Source organism: Atractosteus spatula, chromosome 7 (assembly GCF_055471065.1).
Source record: "Atractosteus spatula isolate fAtrSpa1 chromosome 7, fAtrSpa1.hap1, whole genome shotgun sequence".
NCBI classification, from domain to species: Eukaryota; Metazoa; Chordata; class Actinopteri; order Semionotiformes; family Lepisosteidae; genus Atractosteus; species Atractosteus spatula.
In genome coordinates this window covers 5287386-5305302 of record NC_142712.1, presented here as the reverse complement: position 1 = coordinate 5305302, position 17917 = coordinate 5287386, and the positions used below count along the sequence as shown (strand labels likewise).

Below are 17917 nucleotides of genomic sequence, written 5' to 3'. Positions count from 1 at the left end.
TTGTATTGCACACGGAGCTAATGAACTGTGACTTAATATTGAAGTAACTGGTAAGTTGTGGATCTTTAGGCTTTGAGCAGTGAGGGAAAGTAAATAAAGGAACACATCTGTTAAACTTATAAAGTGTTTGCTACCTAATAGAATAGTTTTAGAAAATCATGTCTAGAGTTTGCTTGCCATAAACAGGAGCAAAAATTACTTTGTCTTCCTCAAAGCTTTACATGCACACCAAATGTTTTGTGATCCTGCTGACATGCCTGCATGTGTGATATATCAGAAAAATACAGAATATTATTTTTAATTAAGGTGAAAATGCCACCCCTGTCCATTCAAATGTATAAAAATCTGCTTGACGGTATCACCATGTTATACGTACCCCTAAAATCCAAAATGCCCACTTCTTAAGAGTATGAGCCCTTAAAAAAGGCTAGAAAAAAAACGAATGTGGGAATAGTTTGCTTTTTTGTTGTTGCTATAATTCATGCAAAAGCAGGTCTAAAAAGCCAAACGTGGCTGAGAGCCATCCTGTCCTCCCCAGCAGGCATAAATGCATGCTGAAAATACTCGCAAGAATGCAGGTTCACAAGGCAGTCATTATAACCCATAAATTCAAATATTCTACTTCACCGTCAACACACTGTGATACACACGTCTTTTCCATAACTTCCAGGACTTGAAGTGGTGATGCCATATATTGACAGAGGAATGTAGATTTTAATCATTTTTTTTATGTGAGAGAGTCAAATTTTGCACCCCCCAAACAAGGCTGTTTGTACAGTATGTTAACGACTGGAACGGTTTCCAGGACAATGTAAACAGAATAATCCCTCAGAAAACTTTAGGCTTAAAAGCTTACTTGTTTTATTTAGATGGTTATTCCTTGTTTCTAGGAAGGAATGAAAACAAACAGGCTGTGTCTAAGCATGTTTTATCGCCACCTATTGGAAGAATTCCAGAAGTGCAGTACAGAGGACCTCAAGGAGAGTGTGTGTATGGGGAGCACACCCTTTAAATAGAATAAAACATGCACAGGAAAAACACCACACACAGGACTAATAAATTACTCTGTATTCTCATCCACATGCACTACTTCAGTAAAACAGTCAGGAAAATGTTGTATTCAGGTACCAACATACAATAAGTGACTGAAATGATAAAGCAATAATTTGATGTTGCAGAATTAGTTACAAAGGCAAAGTCTGCAGCAATATAATCATGAGCAAACATCTTGGATGGGGGTAGGACCTAGGTAGGAGTTAGTGCTTCGAAATAGTACTTACAGTACTCCTAGTGATGTTAGCCATGTGGGTACAGGCACTGTTAAATTTCTAATTACAAACCTAGACTTTAGCCATGCTTTATAGCCCTTTACATTTGTTCCATTCTCTGCATGGTGCTCTAAGGCTCTATTCCTGCCCTTACAAATATATCTTGATCTACAGCAATCTTGGCCAGCTTGTGCAAGGAAATGAAAGACAAGGTACAATACGTTTAATGACCTTTATCAGCATTAGCTAGCTCAATTGCTTTACGCAACAGAGAATCCATAGTCTGTCCCACATTACAGAGCACCATGTGATCTCATGTGCAACACATTGTGTGGACCATGACATCAGTAGTGTGATGGGCTTTCACCATTCTCATTGTATTATTATTTTTTTTTGCATTTTGTTACTTTTGTGAATTGAGGTACTTTATAGTATTATCTTTATAGACAATGTATGCTTGAAAAATTGAACATTATTCAGATACTAGGAGTTAAGCGTTCAAGCCTTTTCGCCTATAATGTTAAATAATTTGATGAAAGAGTATTTATACAAACTGATAAATTTACTTAGTGGTCATGGCCCAAGTGGGGACAGCAATCTGTATGATTATTGAGATGTAAATATTGGGGGCAAAGACAGAGACTCTGCCTTCCCCTCCAATAACAACCAAGAAATATGGTTCCCAGTCCTGGTCCCGGAGGAACACTGTCTCTTCTGGTTCTGGTTTAGGCTGAGCTCTTAATCACAGTCTAATTGATTGCAGTTTTATATCTGGGGCATATCTCTAAATTTGCTTTCACTTCTTAAAAGGTGGAATGCAAGATGGAAATGGTATCAACCCTGGACCAACATCTGAGTTTCAGAACAGCCCTATTTCATGGTGTGTTGCCTGAAACTTAACCAACTGGACCTCAGCAGAAAGGAAAAACATCCACTGTGGGCGTGTAAGAGACAGTATCACTCTCACTGTGGGCATGCCTGATATCCTCTCTCCCACTATGGGCATGTCTGGTAGCGTTTACTGGTAAAGGTGTGGGTGTGCCTAATAGTGGCACGTGGTGCCACACCCATTACGGGTGTGTCCGACACAGTGCTGCATCCATTAGGGACATGTGTGATACAAATGTGGGTGTGTCTGATAAAGTGCCATTCCCACTTCTGCTTGTTCATCAGTAAACTAAATCATAAGAGCTGTTAGAACGGAAATACAGGAACCGCAGGCATGTCGAAGAGAGACTGGGTAAAAGATGTGTGTCTTGATGTTGCCTGGAACAGTAACCTTGAATGAAGGTATTTTTTTACACTCGGGACTGACTGAAGAAACAAGTCAAAAGAAAGTCTAAGCAAGCAAGCAGATCAATTAAGCCGTCGATTAACACTGGTGATGCACAGCTCAGCTGGGATGAAAACCAGCAGATGGTTCCTCGAGGACCAGGACCTGGAGTAATGAGACAGCCTGCATCCACGACTAAGCCACTGTGGGGTTCTCCTTCCACATTCAGGTTTCCTGTGGTGCTGGATTGGAAGTTGTGATTACTGTATATGTTCTCGCTGCTTTCAGACAGTTCATTGAAAACATTTCAGAGTAGAGGCTGCAAATTCGATTTATAAGTGCTTTATTATGTGCAAGATATTCGGAGAGCACTGATAAACTGGTTAGAACCTCAACTTGAAGATTAACTTCACGTTTATTAAAAAACATATTGTGCTCATACTGTATGTAAATGCTTTATTAAAATTGTAACAGCTTCATTTTGATATATACAGCATATTTGCAGCCGCTAAATTAAGCTTCTTTTTTTAAATACCATGACTTCATTTTGTATTTACTAGTACCCATAAAAGGAAGTAATAACTTTATTTTCAGAAAGCACACACTGTTATAAACACAGGATCGTTGTGTTTCCTACCATTTGTCTGCCTCTCAATGTCAGACGACAAGCTCAATATTCACAAAGCAAAATGCAGCACAAGGAATTGTGTCTTCATTTTAAGAACTAAAGTTTATTGACTCCAGTTATAACCACATGTGCTTAAAAGCTGAAAACCCATAAAATAAAAATGTATAGATTAACTTGTAACACAACACACCCTTGAAAGAACGTTCAAGAACAAGTCTACATAAATGCAAGAATGAAGTTTAGTGAGCTCATGCTACTCTGTATTCAATGGTACTTCAGATGGTTTTATTTTGCAAAGGGACACACTTCATCTCTCAGCACGTGAACAGTCCCTTTCCATAAAGTGCAATCATAAAGGCTGTTGCATAGCAACAGATTAAAAAAAACAATACTTATATTAAATGGTCATCATCATTAGAATCTGCAACATATAAGCTTTTTTGTTTGATTCCTACAGAATGTCTTTTGGTCCAGGCCAGTTCAAATACTAAACAATTGAGTTTGAATGTTTCTAGGTTCCTAAGTTTATTTGGCAGCTACAGTTGAACCTCACAGAATTTTAAATATCTAGATCAAGAATCATGCATAACAATCAGAGCCAGTCACTAATATTTTTATACAGTATATATGCATATAGAAATGTTCCCTTTTCCCCTATATTGTACAAATAATCCCCCTGGAACCAAACATCCATAACAAATATAGGAGCATTATTACTAATCTTCTTTCTTAGGATTATATGTCACGAAAAGGTTGGGAATGAAGGCTACTGGCGTGTTGTGGCTTTATTTGTTTCTGTGCAAAGTCTGCAAAAATTAACTTATTACAAAAGGTAGAACTTCTGAGAAACACAGAACTCTCTGGAGGAGAGTGCTGGCTCGTTTCATTGCTCTGTGTCGCAAGCTCAGTGCTGAGCAGAAGGGCATGCGGGAACAGAAGGGTAACAACTCAGCAGCCCTGAAAGCCATAAAAAGCACATATCCAAGGCCATGCTTGTCGAAGTAACAAGATGACTGTTCCCAAACAATACAAAACATTTCAAGAACAAGCTCCTTTTTCAGACAGCAGCAGGGCGTGGCAATGAAATACATGATAAAAAAAGACAGTTTCTGCGTTGTTTGATAACATTCGAAGAGTTCAGAAATACCCCCACTCTTCATTGAGTTTTTGATTTTGAAATATCTGTCACCACATGTTTATAACAAGGTCTTTATCCTCAACGCATCCTGAATAAAGGTTTCAGGGAATCTGCATGAAATCTTCATTGTCCCTTGAGGGATACATCAGAAATGCCAGCTTGGAAGGGAACAAAGTTCTGCGAAAGTAGACTGTAGGAAATCATTTCACCCATCGCTGCAAGCAGATACCAACACAAAATTTGGAATTCTGAAAGTGGCTAACTTTACTTTTTTTCTCATTCAAAAAAGAACGACGGGACAGATTTAGGAAGGAAATTCACTTCCATCAGCTAATTTGTTTCAAATAATCATTTCTCCACTATTTGCACAATGCCATTCAAAATTCACATCATTATTCAGAAAATTTCCTAAAAGAACTTTAACTGTGCCATTCATGTTGACTCAAGAATGAAAACATAGGGAGTATCGCAGAATTCCCTCTTCCATAAGAAAAGTCCCACTAGTCTCAGTGTGCTCTTCAACGTTTATGAAACTGACACATGTTCAAGCCAAGCTGCATTACAGAGAAAAAAAGCATCTTTGAAGGATGTGCAAACTATTCACCTGTTAAAGATGAAGTACATTCTAGTTATATTCTGTCTCAGGCGTTTTCACATTGCAGTGTTTAAAAAATCAGCTGTACTTTCCTGACCAGACCACAGACCACCTGGTGAAATACCATGAATTCGCCACACGAAGTTTAGATACAGCAGAACCACCTTTATGGGCAACATCAAAAACAATATGGCACCAAAAACACAAGCTGGCAGAGCCTTAAGTCCTGAGCCAAATTCTTCAGTGGCTTTATGGCACGTGGTTATGATATCATTAGCAGAGAATGCAGTAATGAAATACTGTAAATATAAACATGGCAAGACCAGCTTCTGCAGGCTGTGGTTATACTGGAAATATACAGGACATGGAGCTCTGTGACCAGGAGCCATCATTAAACATTGCTTTATGTAAACAGGACTGATGAAGAGGACACATTATCACCTTTAGATTAAAACTACACAAAGGTCCTTCATTGTAACCATTGAAAGGAATACTAAGAGGTGAACAGGACAGTATTCTTGGACAGCTTTGATGAAACTAGATACAGCAGAGCTAAGATGGGTTCCAGCCCAAGTAGATTGCTTTTTATAATAAATAAAACACTCCTTAATTGTATAAGGCAGTCTCTATCCCATAGTGTATCTGTAACACGTAAAACTGAATAATCAAAACTCTCTGTTCAGGTTGTTGTTGCTGGCTGTTGTACCAAAGCATGTTCCTCCTATCCCCACTACTTTACAAGCAGGTTTTGTGAATACAGAGTTTCCTAGATGTCTTAAGAAATATTCATATTAACAAACCTCTAGTCAAAATATGCAGGTACCGTACCATCACTGACAATGGCATCATGAGCAAGTAAACTGAGCACAAGAGCTTGAATCTGGACAAATATAAGAACAATACAATATGTATTACACAACACAGTCCGAGACGCGGTGGACACAGTCAGGGGGGGCCCACTGCAGACGCGGGGCACGCCTGTCCCACACACCGCGGCCGCCGGCTCAAACGTGAGTCTCGATGTACGAGTGCGTGTGAGCCAGGGAAGGCATATGAGCAGCCAAGTCAGGGGCGCCATTGACAGGGTCTTTGCTCGAGCCTTGGTGGCAGATTTCTAGAAAAAGCTCAAGGTACATTTTTTTCCACTCCTGAAACTCTGAGGATGTCAGCTTGGGATTGTCCAGCAGCTTGTCTATGATGGCTATTTCCCCCTCTCTAGCCTACAAACAGAAAGAGACAGTGGGGGTTAAAACAGCACGCACGTCAGGCTCTCTCTCTCTCTCTCTCTCTCCGGCCTTCCTCCTCTGCCCCGTTCTGGGAGGAAAACGGCCCCGCGGCTCCTCCGACACGCTCACCGCACTGGGGACACGGTCGCAGCACACAGCAGCCCGGGACCTGGGAGAGGGGAAACGTTCACGACTCCTCCTTGCTAAGGGGTGTGATCCACTTCAGATTGTAGCATCTGTGGGGTCTTACCCTGAGACAGTGCCGGATTTCCCATTAGGCACTGTAGGCACTTAATCCAGTGGCTCTGTGGCTCAGGATCTGCGCCTGTGGCTGGAAGGTTGCCGGTTCGTATCCCGCGGCCGGCAGAGGAATCCTACTCTGTTGGGCCCCTGAGCAAGGCCCTTAACCCCAGCTGCTCCAGGGGCGCCGTATAAATGGCTGACCCTGCGCTCTGACCCCCAGCTTCTCTCCCTGTCTGTGTGTCTCATGGAGAGCAAGCTGGGGTCTGCGAAAAGACGAATTCCTAATGCAAGAAATTGTATATGGCCAATCAAGTGATCTTATCTTATCCAAGTATGACTGTAGGCACAGTGCCTAGGGCCTACGAAGGAGGGAAACACTAGTAACGTAAATCGAGCTGAAACAACATGCTTGCGATCGACTCTAGGTGCTCCAAATCAATAATCATCCGATTCATCATTCGGCTGTTGTAGAAAGTGATGGTCGCTCGACGCTCGACAGTTTAAAGTGCATCATGTCAATCGACGTCACTCAACTGGCGTTTACCCCTCTTTTCGCACATGTCGGAGTGAAAGCGCCGAGGGCGTACGAACAGCAGAATCCGACCCTGCACGGTGCGAGACCGTGGTCGCCAAGTGCTGCAGATTTTAAAAGCCACGCATCTGGCTCAGGGTCCGGCAGGGAGATTCGGACAGAGAAGAGAGAGCTGCATTCTCTTAGCAATTCAGTCGTTCTGCTTCGCAAGTTCCATCTGCGCACTAGCGCAGCGCTTCTAGAAACTGAAATGGACCAAACCGCTGAGCAACCGGGAATCGCATCCGTTTTTTTTTAAAGTTTTGTCCTCCCCGCGGGTGTCCCTAGAGAGGCGCGGATGGATAGTGCTGACTTTCCTCCGGGAGGGAGGCAGAGAGTGCCGCTTTTATTCCTGTATGTTTATTTTTTTTTTGAAAAAAAAAAAGCCAATTCCATATGGTTTGAAAGACCGCAGAGCGAGAACAGACGGCGTGAAGCAATTTGAAATCCGTTCAGGAGTCTTCCTGCCCTTGGCAGTGCATTTCTGCAGCCTGCCAGGTAGCGCTGCTGACGCGGTACTATGAGAAGGAAGGACTGACTGGGTCTCATCACAGACAGAGTGAGGCACGGCAGGAGAACCCTGTGGGGTTGCAGAGCAAGTGTGTCACACCTCTTGCTCCTCTTTTTTTCACGTTATTTACCCGCATCAGAAGCGATCTGTACACTCGGCACCCACGGGCAGCGACAGGGAAGAGCTGAGAGTGGTATACTGTACACAGCAACAGGCAAGGCACAAGACACGTTAGCGGGGACGCCGATCAACTCACAAAGCTCAGCCAGGAAAACGAAAACAAAAACCAAAACAGAAAACCAGCAGGTGAGATCGGACCGGCACCAAAAAAAAAATCACACACAGCAAAATAAAGGCGGTGACTGAGAAATAATACTGCTGCCGAAGCACAAGATCCAACCAGAGATGAAAGGCGCAGCCAAAAGTCCAACCAAAGCACAACGACACAGCCAACCGCGTGTCGAGAAGTCTAGCAAAGTCAGCACAGCCGCCGGGTTGGTGTTTTTTTTGCCAGAAAAGCGCAGCCCGGCTGCAAACACGGACAGAGGTGCCTCTCGCGGCCTCTGGGGGGTCCCGGGTGACCCCAGCATCGGGGCTCTCACCGTTTGAAACTAATGGGGCTCACTCTGACCCGTCAGGGCGGAGGGCGTCGCCTGAGCAGGCGGTTGGCTTCGCTTTCCAACCTACAGTATAAATGTATGCGTCAGATCCAGATTGCTCTGCTCTGCTCTCCTCCTCGGGCAAGGGGGGTGGGAGCCCATCGAATCGAATCAAAGAGGAAAAAAAAAACGCCCCCCTGGTCGCGATTCAAGGCGACGCTTCCGGCCTTGAGTTTGAATTAAAAGCGCTTTAATTTTGAGGTAGACCACAGCGATGTCGGAGAGGTGTCGCATCGTGCTGCGAGGTTAAGGCAGGTGAGGGGGCGATCAGCGCCAACACTCGACGCTCTGACCGGTCGACAGAGTGACTTGGTGAAAAGTGCAACCAAAGCCCCAATAATCACAAGGGTTCAACGCCTTTTTGTTTGACTGCTGCCTTTGCGTTTCTACCATTCGGCCTACCTTTAAAGTGCTTTTGAGGATGCGGAGGCGGTGCAGCTTCTCGTTGATCACGGGGTCGTTGCAGCGCTTGATGAAGGAGCGCTTGTACTCGAGTTTGGTGGACAGCCGGCGCTCGCCCAGGGGGGACAGGCTGGCCCGCTCCAGGGCCCAGTACAGGTCCCTCAGTGAGTCGGCTGCCCTCTCCTCCTCACGCTCGCTGCCTGGCGGGGGAAAGGGGAGACAAGCGCAAGTCAGGCACAAAGCCGAGCATTCTGAGCAAGGCGTGCGTATTTCCTGGGAGAAGAAAGCAGGCTTTTCATGGGACCCTGTGGCGTACTGCTGTAAACGCCAAAGAGGTCAACATTTCTGTGCATCAGTAGTTCTAGTAGGGAGCTGCGTCAGCATGCGTAGGCTGCAAAGGAACAGGAAAAGGTTGATTCCATGCTGAAAAGAGAAGAAAAGACAATTCTCACACCCACAGAAGGCTCCACAGCCGAAACGTTGTGTTGCTTTTCTTCTCATTTCAGCATGGAATCAGCCTTTCCCTGTTCCTTTGCATTTATTTCTTGTGCTGCTAGTTCTTTAACTAGCTAGAGGAGAATCCTGTATTCTGTACTGTAAGTGTGTCTGTCACATGACGTCCCTTTACTCTTGCGGTAGGTTGATTCTGCTTCCCAGCACTTAAAGCGCTTCAAACTCCGACGATGGCGAAGCGAGGCAAGCCGTTTCTCATTAGTCCCTGGAGCGCTATTTGCAGGCGAGGCAGATCAATAATGCCAGGGGCAGTTGAACTTCAATTCAATCCTACAGGTTCCCCTAGTGACGAGCGTGCGTATGGTCGTCCAGTTATTTTCGCCAGTCGTCCAATGAGACATCCCGACAACGCGCTATTCAACACAACGGAGATACCCCTGTAGTTTACTATAATCAGAACTACACACTTCCTGTGCCCCAGCGGGGATGAATGTGTTTCTCTAAATTGGGATCTAGTAAAGATGCAATAGTTGCTAATTGCCTTTTAAAGGGAGGGATGCTGTTGTAGAATAAACACAGAAAATGCAGAACACTATTAACACTTATTAATATTAACACTATTCAATTTCTGTTTCTGTTGCTTAAGTTTTATTTAACAGGGAGTAAGTCACAATTAGAATATTAAAGCTCTGTGAACATCTAATTAACAAAACCAGAAATTCAGCATTTGCACCAGTGGAATTCTTTCCTTACAGTAACAATCAATAAATGGCTTATACAGGTCCTTGAAATAAATAGACAGAGCCTGACAAATTCGAAAAGGGGCCTGAGGTAAACATCAGGCGTCACCAAGGTACTAAGGCCAAAGACAGAGTGAGTGCAGCCAGACCGCCTTTAAGGCAAGTGTGGGGCTGCGTTCAGGACGTCCCGAAGCAGAATGTCAGTGGCCCATTGGCCCAGTGGCCAGTGGCCCAGTGGTCAGTGGTTCCAAAATAAAGCTGGGCGCACAGCTTTATTTTGGAACCTCTGAAAAGAATCCCAGCACCATCTCTTTTAGGCCCCCTGACAGCCTGAGCCCTCTCCACGTGTCCCCGGCCCTTGACGTCCGACCGCTCGAGGAGCCCCCCAATAACTTCAACAGCCCGATGGCGGCTTCTGCCCAGCTCACGCCATTCAGCTCCCCCTGGGAAAGGAGTCCGTTTTTAGCACAAGACCACTTACACACGATCTCCCCGTCCAGCTCACTGGCCCTGATCCACCCACACTGTGCCGGTCTCTCGGGCCTCTCGTCTTTCATTCTGGATCAGCGTGAGCGTGAGTTAAAACCGTTAAGGTCTTCCTTCAGCGAGAGCTCCTGAGCTCTAAATGACTAAATCAGCTTGTAGGAAACAATCGTCGCTTTCTCCCAGATCTGCTGGGTCTCCGAGTACATAAATGTGTGATTTTTGAGGTCATGAACCTAAAACAAGAACTTCTATTCGAAGCCCAAAGACATACAACAACACCTGCATTTTTGCCTGTTCTTGTAATTTATTTAGCTAATAATGATACACGGGGGTCTGCTGTGTATTTGAGACTGGGTTTTAGCAGCCGAAACACAAAGCAAAAATAATGAAAAAAATGTCCTGTATTTGTGAATGCTGAGCACATCACTTTCCATTTGAAAGTTTTAAAGAACCAATTAAAGGGAATCAAAAGTGTACAGGGATTTAATTAGAACAGCAGCTCAACTTACCAGAGCCTAGCATTTGAAATGTCAAGACGGCCCAGTCGTGAATTAGAATTTTCATGCTGGCTAATTTATTCCTAGAGCCAGTAAAGGGCTTGACAGATTAATGAAGTAAACTGCATACTGCTACACTGAGCTGTCTATGTTACATTCATGGATTTCCTTTCAAGTAAATGATACAACTACGACTCAATTATGAGCACCGCCAAACTGGAATGACAACACTCTCGCCCTGTTTGTGCTGTAGCTGATGGACTGAAATGTTTTTTTTTCTGTTCTTTGCCGATTTAAAACAATGTCATACAGGCAAACAGGGACCTTGCCCAAAATATGTTTTGCAATTATGAAGGAATGGGTATGATGAAATCCAGGACCACTGGCATGCCGTTCTCACTAGCAAAGTAGCAGGGATACGACTTTTCAATACCAGTACACGGCACTGGGGCTGTGAACGCTGTGGGCAGGATCGGCTCCACATGCTGTCCATCAGTGGGTTCTGCAGCAATGCGAGAACAAGCTACAGCTCACATACCTGAGGAGTGTTGCACGGCCCGAGAGAAAGAACAACCGGACGACTTTTTCTTTTACCAGAGCAAGCGCCGCTGAAAAACGGGTGTTGCGAATATCCGAACGATCCATGAACAAGACGCTGCTATTAATGAACACAACCATGCAAGTTACACAATGAAAGCTACTTGCTCCTTCCAGCAAAGGGCCTCATTAACATTGCAGTCAGGAGTGACAGATTCATGGGGTGCTGGGCACGCAGCCTGCCATTTTATCACTCTGTACAGGAGCCGTGCAATCATTTAAAGATGATCCCAATATCCTTGACCTGCGACAGCCCCTGCCACGACTCCAAGCACGGCTTAGGGAAATCTATTAAGCACAGGATGCATGAGAGGATGTGTTATTGCTGCTTCTCATCGTGTAGGTGTGGGCAAAGCTCGGCCTCTTTTCCCAGGAAATCCATCACCCGAATAGGCAGAGACCCAGGTGACATCCTGAAATGGTTATCGTGCAATCATTTGTATTTACTGTACATCTGAAACTGCAACAAGAACACAAATAGTTACACTAATGCAACCCACGACGTATTATGCACAAAATGCATCACAGGAAACAGCATCATTTCTGTAGGATTTATAGAAGCACTGAAACAGAATGGAATATTCTTCTTTATTACATTATTATGATCCTGTATGTTTATTGTTTACTGCAAAACTAATTTCTAATGTAAAGGATTTGTTTTTTTTCCCTTTTTGCATCAGTGAAAAAATTGTTCATGTGCTTTTGTTTCTCTTTTAAACCTCCAAGTCCTGTTTTGCTGGGGGTGGTTTAAAGAGAATTTCTCCAGAGTGAATCCGATCCTGGATGTGCCCGGAGCACCGTTCACCTGTACCCTCTGCACTGGACTGCAGGCACAATCCTGGCCAGTCCCCCAAGGACTCCCCTGCTCCGGGACATGGAGGCAAGACAGAACCTCTTCATGGCCTCCGTCACCTCCTTCAAGAGACTAGTCCCGGCTTAATGAACATTATTGTGGCTGTTTAGTTTTGTGCCATTAATATCTCTTGGTTGATCTGTGCTCCTGTTCTGCTTGGCCTTGCAGGCTCTCACTCTGCATGCAGGGCCATACCTGTGCACAAGGCAGGGGTTAGCCACAAGTCGCCAAAGATTAGGAGAACATGCTCTGCTTCCTGCTAGAGAAGACTTCCCCTGCTGCCCATGCCGGGTTGTGCAGTAAACAAGACAAATGCTTAGAAAAAGCATTAGGAACCAAAGCCTTTTAGAGGTGGCTCTCTGAGGCATGCTGAACCTAACTTGCACTCTCATCTTTATCTTTTATTCGCTCATAGGTATTTTCTTTTTTTGACTGGTTCAATATTGAAAAGCCAATGACGTTTTGATACAATAAAGAAAAAGACGATCTGTTGTAAAATTCTTGCTTTGCATGAAATATTATTGTCTTGGGGCACAAACTCTACACGTTAAGGGAAATAGTCAGCAGCTTGTATTTACAGGACCAGCTAGAAGTTTGCAAAATATTCAGCGACATATCGCAGGACGTGACTGTCTTCCTTAGTGAGACAGTTTCTCCGGAGAAACATGAGATGCAGTACTGTACAGATTGATTCACAATGCATACTTAAAGAGAAGGACAAGAAGCACAGTTCAGGAAAAAAGTGAGAGTGACTAATTTCCATCTCTTAATAACAAACATTTTTTTAGTTGTGATAATATTCCTTCTTCTCTCTTATTATATTTAATATCTTTATTTTTTCTGTTATCCTTTAATAAAATTATTGTAAAGGTAATTAAAAATACTCTATTGTCTTTACTTTAAAATATGCAATACCGAACAACAATTGTAGTTTAAAGTGCATAATACAATTTAAAAAACTTGTAATATCCAGGACTATGCACAATATACAGTTTTAAATGTCTCAAGATAACTGTAATCAAAACTGGGATTTATTATCTTGTTCGAAAAAGCAATAGAGAATATACAGCACTACCATACTACAGGCCAGGAGTTTTATACATTATGGTTGATTTCTTAGTTGGGATTTTTCAAATGAACATTTCAAGTAGTTGTGTAAGACAAGTGTAAGAGGAACTGTATTTCAAACAGCTGGATGTCTTCTTCAGTGTTTCCTTCTAATGTGCAGAGATGTATCAGGCTGATCACCTCCTGAAGTGAAGTTAATACTTTTTTTGTTCTGTACTGCATTAACCTAAAGTATCCCATATGCTTTAGTGTTTACATTTCTCAGTAGTTATCAGCAATGTGCTTAAGAATACAGGATTGCAAACAAAAGGAGACAATTTGTCCCACCTACTGTAATGCACTTAGTTGCTAATGGTTAAAACGTTGACCTAGCCTTTTTTAAAGGACTGCAGGGGATCGCATCAACAACATGGCTCAGTATTTTGTTCCAGGCTCTAACAGCTCTTACCCCAGCGAAACAAGACACAGACCTTTTTGTAAACACTGCTGAATGCCAACAACAATAACATGAAATTACAGGTCTGTGATAAGCCAGAGACGTTTGTGGAGATGGTTCACCAAGCATCTCGGCTGAGTGACCACCTCAATGACTCACGGAGAATCCTTAAGGGACTAGAACTCCAGAGCTCACGGTTCTAGATCATGGCTTTCGGTTCTTGTCCTGAAAGCTGCTGGATCAGATTCATGGTTGGTGGCCCAAACTGTGTTCTGTTCCCGGCTCTGACATTCTGAAATCACAGGGCGTATTCTAGAACACCCAGTTGCACTCCCCTCTCTCCTCGCTGGTGAGCAAAGCACCTGCAGCAACAGCTCCTTTTCCTCAGTTTCCTGTCGATTAGAGAGAGCAGAGGTCACTGACTAGTCTTTTCAACCTGAGTCTGCAGAGATCAGATATAAGACTGAAAAGGCACATATCTGAACGTCAGGCACATTAGTGGAAAACTGGAGCCGATTCCAGATAAAACACACAGAATGGCCCGAACCGTACATCTCGCTGCCTGTTGAAAGGCGGAAGGGAGGCCCACAGAACAGGAGAATAAAAGCAGCACACAATCTGGCCAGACTCGACCAACAAGTCTCTCATTCACGCAACACCCTTCACTCCTCAAAAGACACATTCACTCACTGCAGCTGCTTGTGACCCTCACAACTATGCACACTGTTGTTGGATTTGACCCATTCACACACATCACAGAAAGCAGTCTCTGGCACTGCTAAACTCTCTGAACACTTTCAGACAAAGCGTCGTCAATGCACATCTAACTGGAGTGCTGGAGGTAAAATGGAGCAAAATGCAAATACCAGTGGAACGTTGCTTTTTGTTTTCTCATATCTCAGCACACCTGTCAAAATTTGCTGAACTAGTGAGCTACGTAAAGCAGAAGAGCCCACACAACCTCTCAAACATTTTATCCTGTGTGGTGGAAAGCAGCACTTAAAAAGATTAATACACCAGGAAGGAAATTCAGACTCATTTAGGGCTCTTTACTAGGTGATTTAAATGTTAAATGCACACATGGTTGACAATTGTTTGTTATAAATCAAATAATTGGTAATAACAAGTTAGAGCACATGTCCCATTTCTACATTATGGTGTTTTTAATGAGCAAACGTGTCTAAAGATTCATGCTGTGGTATCAAGCATGCAGAGTAAATCTTCATTTGATCACATTCACAGCTATAAAAGTTACTCTAGCAGGTGTTATACAATGCTATAAAATAGCAAGTGAGTAGGCTGTTCTCCGACCAGACCTGTACTGCTAATGACATCACAGATGAAGTTCAGGCAACTCTAAAGCACCACCAGATACAGTTTATTAACCTGCGTATTAAAACACCACACCCACTCAGATGACAAGGGTGGCAGGAACTATATGCCATTTTTCTTCATTTCAAACATTAACAAAAACATAAACCACTAGGTTTATTTTCAAGATAAATCCACAGCATGACCAGAATAAATACAATGAATTTATCTCTTCTTGCACAAACATTTTTTGAGAGCGGTATACTGATCGAACATATTTCGAACTTTATGTTAAGTTGCAGCTCAGCTTTGATGTTCCTTGTATTTAATGGAGTTGCACAAAGTTTCTGAGAAGTTTAAAATCAAAATCAGGATTAGGGGTAAATACATGTACAGGTACAGTAAGTGTTCCATCCTTAAGATGTTTCATACAACCTGCCCCTTACAATCAGACAAGGTAGACTTTTTCTCCAATGCTGTAAAATAATAGCTCTTATGAAGTGATTGCTGATCTATAAATGGAAGGTAGTCTGAGCTGTTCGGTACATTACTGTTACTTTACTGTCAGCCTGGGTTGACCATCAAGCCCTATCAGAAACACAGACGACTCTGTCCTTCAGTGTGTCCTAATTACATCTGCTGCTGCTGGAATCAGCAACTGACAAAAGATTTGGCCATTGTGCTGAAACTATAAAAGACTTTTCAGAAGGCCTGACAGATCTGTCATATACTCATAGAGCTAAAAATAATGAGGCAAATAAAAAAAAGTTCCGAAAGTATACCAGGAATAATTAAAACTTTTCTTCGGCGAGAGCTGTACTGTGTGGTCAGAGAGTCACTGGCTGATACCCAAACCAGGAAACGAAAGCTCACAAGACAACAAATCTACCTTACGCTGCATGAAGAATAGTTTACGTCTGCAAGTGAGAAATAAATAAAATCAACTTGAAAGGCAGAGATCTCTAACATGTTTCTGTAACTGGCCTCTTCAATCAATTTGCAATTTGTCTGGTCTTGTGTACTGAACCTTACATTCGGCTGTGCACATCCCGTCCAATAAAACCATCAAACGCTCTCTGCTCCAGTACATACCAGGCCTAATTACCTGCCTCACAGAGTCTTTCTCTGAACCTTCAATATGAGAAACACCTGCAGGTTTTTCTGAGAAGCTTCATACTGTGAGGTCTTTTAAAGAAGTGGGGATTTCTGGAAACAAACTGGCTAAAGTGGCAACTATACACATCTTTAAATAGCCTAAAAGAGCAAAAATCCCCCAAACCGATTTCGATGCTCAGGGATAAATGGTGCACAAGGGGTGACAACCAGTCTGAAAGCTGTCGGCCTTTCCAAACTTTGCCCAAATCCTGTCCCGGAAACTGAGAAAGACGAAAGACAAGAGGAGAGGCAGGGGCCTGGAAACCTCCCTGAAACTGGAAAAACAGGGGAAAAGGACCCCTCCTCTGCTGTAAAGGACTGCTTTAAAACATTACTGAAATGTTACAAGCACACAGGTGAAAGGAGAAAATGAGAATTGTATAGTACTTTACTGTACCCAATCTGATCACCTGACTGTCCTGCTCTCACCTGACAGTCCTGCTCTCAGAGAGCCCCCGCCTGATCACCTGACAGTCCTGCTCTCACCTGACAGTCCTGCTCTCAGAGAGCCCCAGTCTGATCATCTGACAGTCCTGCTCTCACCTGACAGTCCTGCTCTCAGAGAGCCCCAGTCTGATCATCTGACAGTCCTGCTCTCACCTGACAGTCCTGCTCTCAGAGAGCCCCAGTCTGATCACCTGCCAGTCCTGCTCTCAGAGAGCCCCAGTCTGATCACCTGACAGTCCTGCTCTCACCTGACAGTCCTGCTCTCAGAGAGCCCCAGTCTGATCACCTGACAGTCCTGCTCTCACCTGACAGTCCTGCTCTCAGAGAGCCCCAGTCTGATCATCTGACAGTCCTGCTCTCACCTGACAGTCCTGCTCTCAGAGAGCCCCAGTCTGATCACCTGCCAGTCCTGCTCTCAGAGAGCCCCAGTCTGATCACCTGACAGTCCTGCTCTCACCTGACAGTCCTGCTCTCAGAGAGCCCCAGCCTGATCATCTGACAGTCCTGCTCTCAGAGAGCCCCAGTCTGATCACCTGACAGTCCTGCTCTCAGAGAGCCCCAGCCTGATCACCTGACAGTCCTGCTCTCACCTGACAGTCCTGCTCTCAGAGAGCCCCAGTCTGATCACCTGACAGTCCTGCTCTCAAAGAGCCCCAATCTGATCACCCGACAGTCCTGCTCTCACCTGACAGTCCTGCTCTCAGAGAGCCCCAGCCTGATCATCTGACAGTCCTGCTCTCAGAGAGCCCCAGCCTGATCACCTGACAGTCCTGCTCTCACCTGACAGTCCTGCTCTCAGAGAGCCCCAGTCTGATCACCTGACAGTCCTGCTCTCAAAGAGCCCCAATCTGATCACCCGACAGTCCTGCTCTCACCTGACAGTCCTGCTCTCAGAGAGCCCCAGTCTGATCACCTGACAGTCCTGCTCTCACCTGACAGTCCTGCTCTCAGAGAGCCCCAGTCTGATCATCTGACAGTCCTGCTCTCACCTGACAGTCCTGCTCTCAGAGAGCCCCAGTCTGATCACCTGACAGTCCTGCTCTCAGAGAGCCCCAGTCTGATCACCTGACAGTCCTGCTCTCACCTGACAGTCCTGCTCTCAGAGAGCCCCAATCTGATCACCTGACAGTCCTGCTCTCAGAGAGCCCCAGTCTGATCACCTGACAGTCCTGCTCTCAGAGAGCCCCAGCCTGATCATCTGACAGTCCTGCTCTCAGAGAGCCCCAGCCTGATCACCTGACAGTCCTGCTCTCAGAGAGCCCCAGTCTGATCACCTGACAGTCCTGCTCTCAGAGAGCCCCAATCTGATCACCTGACAGTCCTGCTCTCAGAGAGCCCCAGTCTGATCACCTGACAGTCC

At 44.4% G+C, this 17917-nt stretch overlaps 1 protein-coding gene across 1 annotated transcript in view; it reads right to left on the bottom strand.

Moving 5' to 3' along the window:
- Window positions 1-5877: 5877 nt before the first annotated feature.
- cnksr2a (connector enhancer of kinase suppressor of Ras 2a) overlaps window positions 5878-17917 on the bottom strand; it is a 110729-nt gene continuing 98689 nt past the window's right edge. The window contains exons 21-22 of the mRNA XM_088921456.1: window positions 8515-8714; window positions 5878-6122 (exon numbers count right to left, since the gene is read on the bottom strand). Of these exons, the coding sequence (XP_088777582.1) occupies window positions 5907-6122; window positions 8515-8714 (416 nt within the window). The 3' untranslated portion in view covers window positions 5878-5906. The remainder of the gene's footprint in view (window positions 6123-8514; window positions 8715-17917) is intronic.